This window comes from Dermacentor variabilis, chromosome 1 (assembly GCF_050947875.1).
Source record: "Dermacentor variabilis isolate Ectoservices chromosome 1, ASM5094787v1, whole genome shotgun sequence".
In the NCBI taxonomy this organism is placed as follows: Eukaryota; Metazoa; Arthropoda; class Arachnida; order Ixodida; family Ixodidae; genus Dermacentor; species Dermacentor variabilis.
This window is the reverse complement of record NC_134568.1, coordinates 252,290,652-252,299,462: the sequence shown is the minus strand read 5'-3', so window position 1 is coordinate 252,299,462 and position 8,811 is coordinate 252,290,652. Positions and strand designations below refer to the sequence as shown.

Sequence of the window (8,811 nt, the reverse complement as noted above, 5' to 3'; positions counted from 1 at the left end):
CGCTCAAAACATGTTCTTTCAACGTTTAGGAAGCCGCCGCTTTCTCTTCAGGGCTTGGACGCCACACCGCGACACAAACATTGTCCCAGTCGCTGGCCCAGCGCGCTGTCACCACTTCGGGCAACAGTACAAAGGCAGAGAGGTTTGCGTTGCACTGTCCCACTGCAGGTTATAGCAATTGCGCTTGGAGCGAAACCAAAACTTTCAAAAAATACTTGTAGACTAGTTCGCTAGTCAATAGAATGCCAATCCGAAGCCTGTACTTCCCATCATTCCCATGATGGTTGAACGATCGCAGCGCCAGATTTGCCTCTAGGTATACTAATATGAAACGCTATGGTTATTAGTGTCCTGCATTAGAGTGTATTACACTCTACCTGCATCGTGACCAGCATGGAGGAAGGTATCCCGTGTTTTCGATTTCGACGGTTTTATAAAAAAGAATTATGAAAGATAAAAAATATCGACGTAGGAATGGCTCTGCGTTGGCGCCAAGCTTTCTCACCGAAGAAATATAGGTCGGAAAACTTATGACAGGGTCGTATTTTTATTAGGCGCTGTTCTACTTCAAAACATTGCAATAAAGCGTAAGCTGTCCTCCGAGATTTCGGCGTTACGTAGTTAAACGCATCGCTCCGTAGTCTCGAAATACTTTTTTTTTTTTGGTGCACTAGTTTTGCCACTCGTCCTCAGACAAGCGGAACGCGCTGCTCACAAAATCTACCCAAAAAAGAGCAAGCTGTAAACGCAGTAAAGGCTTCAAAACAGCCACAGGTACCAGGACACAACCAAGACAAGTAAGCAAGTGTAGATATTCACTGCAGCCTCAGAGGTAATTACGTATACAATTACACTAATGCATTAAATCTATGGCACAATATATAGTTACATGATTACATAGAGTTTCTCGCATGTAATATAGTGAGATACTCTATGCGTACTGACTATGCTATGCGTACTTACTGACCCGTGGTACTAACTGTACTGATAGCAGCCGCTGCTTGGGAACCTTTGGAGCTGGTTCTTGATTATCCGCCCCTTTTACGCTCTAAATTCAATAAGTAGAGTCTACATCATTCTCCCGATAATGAAAAACTAATCGTATCAATCTCCAAGGCCATGCTTTTTGCGGCGGACGCAAAGCTTACGTCATGGGCGCCATCAATATAATCTACCTTATTGTTGCTTATATAAACGGGGTACGTCAAAATAACTACCGCCAAATTTGAACCTGAAGGCTGAAGGTTGGTCACATTCAAACTCGCATCTTGTGACTGCCGAACTGTCGTCGCTGTGAGGCGGAGTGTTACTTCAACAGGCTCATCGTGCGTTCTACTTCTATTCGTACGTAGTGACCGAATTATATATATAGCTTTCGTTCTGACGCCATTCAAAAAACTGTATATTTTTAAGAAGGCAACTGGCGAAACACCGGAGTGAGTTTGTGCCTACTTGTACGGTTGATGATATTATTAGCAGTCGACCAGTACACAATATAACGGTTGCTGTTTGCGAGTTTTGGCGCATGTGCGGCTGTAGCACATTGTCGGTGACCGAGACAATGTTATTCACTGTTGAAAGACGTTAACCTTTATTGGTTGCGGCCTGTGGGCCCATCAGATTGTGCTCCACGGTATAGTCGTGTTATCCAAAATCATATCTGATGTCAAGCTTAAATAAACTCATTTGACAATTCGGCATTTACTACTGAATTCACTTCTTGAGGAACAGTGGTGTATTTAAAAAAAAAAACAAAAAAAATAATTATTGGGTTTCACATGCCAAAACCACGATCGATTATGAGGTACGCCGTACTGGGAGACTCCGTAAATTTGGATCACCTGGGGTTCTTTAACGTATACGGGTGTTTTTGCATTTCGTCCCCATCGAATTGCGGCCGCCGTGGCCGGGATTCGATATCGCGACCTCGTGTTTAGCAGCCCAACACCATAGCAACTAAGCAACCGCGGCGCGTAGCGGTGTATTTTTCTTAGATTGATTTGTGCGAAACATTTACGGGAATAGCTTTTGTTTGCGTCGTTTAATGGTGGAGCGGCCGGTGGTAAGTACTAAAATTTGCGCAAGTACTAGATTGTGCCTTGGAATTATGATCCGAGTGTTAAATGGTTCTCCGTAATAAGATCACATTTGTGTGTGCGTGTATTTTATTAACATTCTACTGTATACTGTGTATTGTACACGACCGCGTAATGAAAATAATTTTGTATTTTCAGTGGTTTGCACACTCAGAGAATGCGACTTTATTGTGAAAAGCAGATGCTGTTTTCACAGTTAATAAATACTCTTGCGAAATGCCACTAGGTGTTTTGGTACATGGTAGGACAGTTGAAAAGACAGGCGTACGAAACATGGACACAATCAATCAAATAATATAAATGCAACATAAGTGGCTAAAAGGAAAATATAATCATAGTGTAGCCACAGCCCTTCGAATCGGGTTGTGTATAGATTCGGCCAGAAGTAGCAGCAAAGAAAGATCACATAGTAAATAAGTATCGAGGTCCTATACTTACAAACTGCAGGTGGGACCTACTGTATTAATGCAATAAAAAGGTAACATTGTGAGCAAATCATAGACTAAAATCTATATGTTAGTAGCTGCAACAACAGTAAAAAAATTCAATGGCTAGCGTAAAAATAGTTATGGAACACAGTTTAAAGAAGTTAATTGAATGCAGTGAGAGAAATGGAAATGACAATAAAAATGCTGGTGTTTGTGTTGTCCTTTTCATTCCTCTTGGGTCTGCATTCTATATGCCTGCCTTTTCATACCATGAATCCATACCAACTTGCCTAGCTTTCTGTCATTCTAAGGATGCTTACAACTCTGTCATGCTTTTATGTTGTCTCTTGTATCTCTGCTGGTATTATTTCTTTTTCTAGCTTACACTGCTATCGTTTTCCAAGCAAAGCTCCTATGTCAATAAGCATGCTCGTCTCTAACCATGCCAGAACAAACTCAAGGCATCGAATGTTGAGTAATGGCGCTAGAAGGTACCATGTTGAGTCATAAATGCCACCTGGAAGCCCACACCGCAAGGTGGTTGGGTAGATCCACATCTGTTTAGTTATATTGTAGCATCTGAGGGAGATTTGGGTCATATAAACATCCAGATTTTCTAAACATGTAAAATGATGAGAAAAATAACATGACGTAGTGTCCCGCTGTAGTAAGGAAAGTCAGCATCTCGTTGACTGAAGAGTTTAGTGATGTTACATAATGGTTTCTTGCCTTTGCACCTTGTAAACCTCTGGAATCCTTCACATAAACTATGAAGGTGATCGCATCTTATATGGAACATATCCACACCATTCTAGCACTTGGTAGCATCTCAACAGCAGCAATCTAACAGAAGTACATTCCACTCCACCTGTTTTCTTGTGTATTAATAGCAAGTTTTAGAAATAGGGGATCCAGGGGCCATTTTGACCAGGCATACAAAAAAAAAAATGCTAAAGGCACACAATGGAATTTAGATTTTTGAGTGCACAAAGCCACTTGGGGACACTAGTTCTAAAACTCCTTAATACTAGCAGTAGCAATACAGCCTAGGGTATTTAGTGTCTTACACTCAAGAAACACTTTAGTTCATTGTTTTAACAATGTACCAAAGTCCTCTAAGCCATTTCATTGGCAGTGCAGAACCATGGCCCCTAACAGTACACATGCTATGAAAAGTGTTATCGAATTTTTTTCACAATGAAAAAAAAAAACATTCTTTTGCTCCACCTCACAAATCTCTTTCTTATCAACATTTTTTCGAATAATTGTGTCTCTTAAGAAGCTAGTCAGATTGGCAAGCAGTAATTAATTTATAACAGCCTTTGTAAGTAAGTTTTAAGTGTTTCCTTACATGAAAACGTTACTTCCTAATGTTTTTTTGCTTGAAAGTAAAACTTCACTCATTGGGTAAATATACTGCATGTGTCAGTCAATGAACATTAAAAACAATTTGAAATCTCATTACCTTTCTTCTAAGTGAGTGTTTAGCATGTTAGCATCATCACTATTTTATGGTAAAGTTATCTTCACGACAATAGAGGTCCATTCTTTTGCTCTCTTTTGTAATCTGTAGATCGCTTTGTCTAGAAGACAGGTGCATGCGCACACAAAAAAAGAAGTATCAAGGCTCTGTTTCTGCATACTGGTGCACAAATTTGCCTTGCCACTATTGTGTTGCTTCATGAATATAAAGCTGTTTCCCAATTTAACGACAAGAGTGGCTGTTGTTCATAGCATAGAGGTTCATGGTAAATATGGCATGGGGGTGGCTGGCATGTGGCAGAGGGGGGAAGGAAAATATTGAAGGGTAAAGAAGGGAACTCAGTTCCGGGGATGTAAATGCACATTCTCGCAGTTGTGAGAGAGGAGTTGAACTGATGGCAAGTTGCTCTGCAAAACTTTCGAGCCTTGTTCACTCCTCTCGGAAGCATTTAGAGCATTTCTCTTCATTTGCGCGCGAAATGAAGTTGAATGAAGACATTAAGTGTTTATACGCAACATGAAAATTTGTTTTGTATATACCATCATAGGTTGGCATGCTTCGTGTCATGTGATTAAACTTGCTTTTTGAGAATTTGAGTCTCAACTATATGCAGCTACACTCAGGATCTTCTGGACAGACAATAATATGTTGTTCCTCCCATCACTAGATCCCAAAATGATTGATGACCTCATTCCAGAAAAGAAAGAGAATCTGCCTCCGGTGAGTTAACATAGAAAAATTTACACTTCTGCTTAGGTGCTCCTCATAATGTGGCCATGTACTATTAAAACGAGTATAAAGACTGTAGTGTGACCAAGTACTCATTTAGTATAGTCCATTCCAATGAAACAACTTAGCTGCCCCTTTTAAATAGAGACAACTGGGAACATAGTAAAGCAAGCATATCTGCTTCGACCAGTGACGTGATGTGCAGTCTTCTGCTATTAAATGTTTTTAACGTTGGATTTAGTTGTGAAGGTTGAGTGGCAACTGCATAAATTGCTGAATAGTTTGTGTTTGTTTGGCTAGTTGGAAGTAGCTGCACAAGCTGAGCATTGTAAGTAATATATTGCTTGCCATAGGTGCCTTCCAGAGCACCGTTCATAGTATTCACATGCTGTTGGAGAGAATATTAGGCAGAAACAGCATGTTTTCACTGTGATGATTGGTGTCTGTAATGATCACGTCTGTAAAATCGCAGTAGTGTACTATTGATTTCACTGACCTCTGTGCTAGAGAAGATCACTGTGTGGCAGTGCATTTGAAGTGATGTGTTCATACATAGTACCGTCATCTGGTGTAGCATGCTATGCATATGGCCAGGCAGACATCTTCAGCATCTGTTAAAGAATGTTTCTCACTGTGCAACAGCACAAGAATTCACTGCGAATTTCTTACGCAGTTGCCTCCAAATTGCTGCAGTGCAATATTTATGAAAGCTTCTTGGTGCACACATGTGTATACTAACTACAGTGAAAGCATTTTGTCCTTTGCTGCTGCTTTGCAGCATGCCCTGGTGCAAGCCAGAGGTGTGACAGCCATGATTCATGTTATGTTTATGTTGCAAGCTCTATGTCAAATGCATCTGACTCAGCAGCTCACAGCTTCATAACTTGTCACAAACCCATCAACTGATGTATTTTCTACAAGCTACCACATGCTACAGTGATTTTGTTTCATCTTTGGGTGACTGTGCTGCCTACTGTTGGAGAGGGCTAAGTAGCTATTGGAGTCTTCGAGATTAATAATTAAATAATCTCCTGCCACACTTTTCTAGTGATGCTGGCAACTGCATACCCTTGTGTTCTGTCTATTCTCAGATCTCCTTTGAATTCAAGGTTTTCTGAAATCATTATCATCATTACCATGGTGTCGCGACCAAGAGTGCCTACCAGAATACATGCAATGCCCAGCTAACTAGTTCGTTGTGATAGCATAGTTTGTTTTTTTCCCTGATACTTTTCATGTGCCATTGCTGTAGAGCTCGTCCACTGTTTTATGATGGGAAATACATGGCACTTGCTTAGAATGTAGGTTTTTAATTTATTTATACTCCTGATTATACACTGTAGTGCTTATTTGCCAGATCATCTGGATATGTGCTGTGGTGGGCAAATTATGGGATGCTGTGGTTAAATTGCCTTGTTGCCTTTTGAGGTTCTGGAGGACTGCTAGCACATATGCTCTATGCATCAGCAATATTGACTCGTTGGTACACTATAAGACATTATGCTCCAGCATTTCCACTGTGCTAGTGACTCTGTGGTTAGTCTTTTCATGTCAAGATACTTTTGCCATGGCATTGCTGCCATTCATGAAGCAAGTATTTAGAACATGGCAACTGACCGTGGGTGTGTGGCAGGTGCCCAGCATGAATTCGGGCATTCGCTCCTCACCATTAAAGAGGAATATAGAGTTCAGGTGAATTGCTAATTAGGCTTCTGAAATACTAAAAAGATCAGTTTAAGATGAGTGGAGACATGACAAGCCAGAAGAAAGGCGACAAAACAATGAAAGACACATGGCATTGCCGCTTTGAACGTTCTTTCCCTAGTTCTTGGTGAAACCACGGATTTTAAGTGCTTGCTGGGGCCCGATTAAATTTTTGTTCATAAACAAGGATTACACTGCATTCTAATGCAACCAAAGAATCGCCCTAGTAATAATTTGGAACATTACCCACAGAAAAGTGGCCCATACACATGAAAATATGTTTGAATTAATGATGTCGCACTGATGTATTGGCACTCTCATTGTGATATGAAATTCGGAAAGGGAAACCTCAGCCTTCATTTTCTTTGCCAGTAACCATCACTTTCCCACCAAATACATAAATGCAAACAATGTCTCAACTGGTTTAGTGCTGCTTTTTAGTGTCCCTTTTAAGAGAATGCAGTCTACCACTAAATATATCAAGGTTGACTAACCAGTGAGACCATTTTGACTTTGTCTCTTGCTTTGTAGGAAATATATTGCAGTTCATCATTCCTGGCAAAAGAGATGGCTTAACATGCCTTTTGCACAGGTTATGAGATGTTTTCTGTAGTGGTAACATGCATGCACGCACGCGCGGCAGGCAGATGGACTGGCAGACAGAACTGGGCTCGGCGAAATTGTTGCATTTATGCCAATCCCACTGGCAGTGACCGCCATTTTGGCATGTGTTTTACGTCAGGAACTGTAGCACTATCACTGTGTCGACTGCTTCAAAAGAGTCAGAAACCTCATCGGACGTCTTGCTCCGCGCACCCGACAGCGCAGCAAGAGCATCGCTGCCGAAACCAGAAAACGCCAGCAGGGACTATCACGTACTGACCACTGAAACTAGGCTGGCTAGAACTGGGAGGTGTGAAAACTGGCTGCTTCAAGCATAGAGTCTCTATGCTTCAGGCTTACTGGGGTGCACGGTAGCTGCTCGCAGCATCTGGCATTGCACTCGTGTTGCATGATGCTTGCTTGTCCAAGTATAAGTTTTGTTACCATTCAACAACAACATTGCCCTTTCACGATATATGGCCTACAGCACCGGAGAACCTCCAACTGTGGCATCAGCACGAACCTTACACTTGCAAAAATAATCCACCATCATGCAAGCATTCTTCGGAAAAAGCATATTTTGAAGGTAGTGCATTTTCATTGCAATTGTTGCGAATGCAAAATGATCTGAACAAATTTTTATGTGATTTATCGGTGTAGTTAAGGAGAGTAGCCCGAGGTTGTACCAGCAGGAGCTAGGGTGGTATCTTTCGGCAATATTTTATTGTTTCAATGGCACTCTTTGGCAATATCTATCAATTGTGCCATTAAACATTATACATCATCATCATTGTTTCATTGCTTTGAAATTAGTGTGCGTTAACTATGAGATATTATGACTATTACTGCGGCAGTTACTGACATTTATTGTGAACGATTGCATCTATTTATGCCTTCTCTTTTTTTCTGTCCACCTTTGAGTGCTGCCTAAGATCGTGGAATTGCAGAGCCAGTATTTATGCTCAATGTTGTAGAGAAATTGAGACTGAGCTTTGTTTATGGCTTTATAACACATAACTATATCAGTAACCTTATCTGTGACTCTGTGGTGGATGGTGCTTTAAGCTAAGCAAGGCTTCAGCCTCTTTATTTCTTTTTCCACTTGCTACTTGCTGCTTGGCTGAGCCACTTTAACAAGAAACTAATCCTTGTGATAAAAAAAAAGCTAACTAATCAGGTTACTTCTGTGCAAGGCTTGGCAGCCAGTTTGTGGCACGCTGCTGCCTGCAGTACGTAGGCTGCTTACAATCTTTGAATGCATGCACATTGTGACACTTTGGCCTGCTTAATTCAACAGCAGTCATCAAGTTGTACAGTGACTCTGATGGCTTCAGAAGACAGAAGCCCTCCAAAATCCCATTCCTTAATTACATCAGTAGGCACTTCCGCTACAGCACTGTCTGTCCCTTGGCACATCGCAGGCATCCCTGCATATAGAACCCGCTCTCTTGTCACGTTACCTGCAATATAGTACACAAGGCGAGCATCGCTGCATGCATTGCTTCGTGTAGTCAGTATTGTAATAGTTGAAAATTTTTATCGTTTCATTGCGATAGCAATTATATGGACACTCCAGGCACATTTCTGCCGTCGCCGTGAGGTTCTGCGGAAGCCCAGGGGCGATAAAATCGTCTCCGCACGCCGTATGCTGTATGTGCGAATAAAAGCGTGCGAAGGTGAACCAGCGATCGCTGCACAATCTCACGCACGCAACGGAGGAAGTGCGCCGTCTTCTGTCGTGCGCAAGGCTCCAGAGGGAAGGTAGGGA

At 41.6% G+C, this 8,811-nt stretch overlaps 2 protein-coding genes across 2 annotated transcripts in view; one reads left to right on the top strand and one right to left on the bottom strand.

Annotated features, from left to right (window-relative positions):
• LOC142560877 (uncharacterized) overlaps positions 1-431 on the bottom strand; it is a 118,771-nt gene extending 118,340 nt beyond the window's left edge. The window contains exon 1 of the mRNA XM_075673295.1: positions 378-431. The gene's annotated coding sequence lies outside the window, so the exon portion shown is untranslated. The remainder of the gene's footprint in view (positions 1-377) is intronic.
• A 793-nt stretch (positions 432-1,224) lies between these two features.
• LOC142560837 (uncharacterized) overlaps positions 1,225-8,811 on the top strand; it is a 97,274-nt gene continuing 89,687 nt past the window's right edge. The window contains exons 1-2 of the mRNA XM_075673216.1: positions 1,225-1,344; positions 4,675-4,727. Of these exons, the coding sequence (XP_075529331.1) occupies positions 4,683-4,727 (45 nt within the window). The 5' untranslated portion in view covers positions 1,225-1,344; positions 4,675-4,682. The remainder of the gene's footprint in view (positions 1,345-4,674; positions 4,728-8,811) is intronic.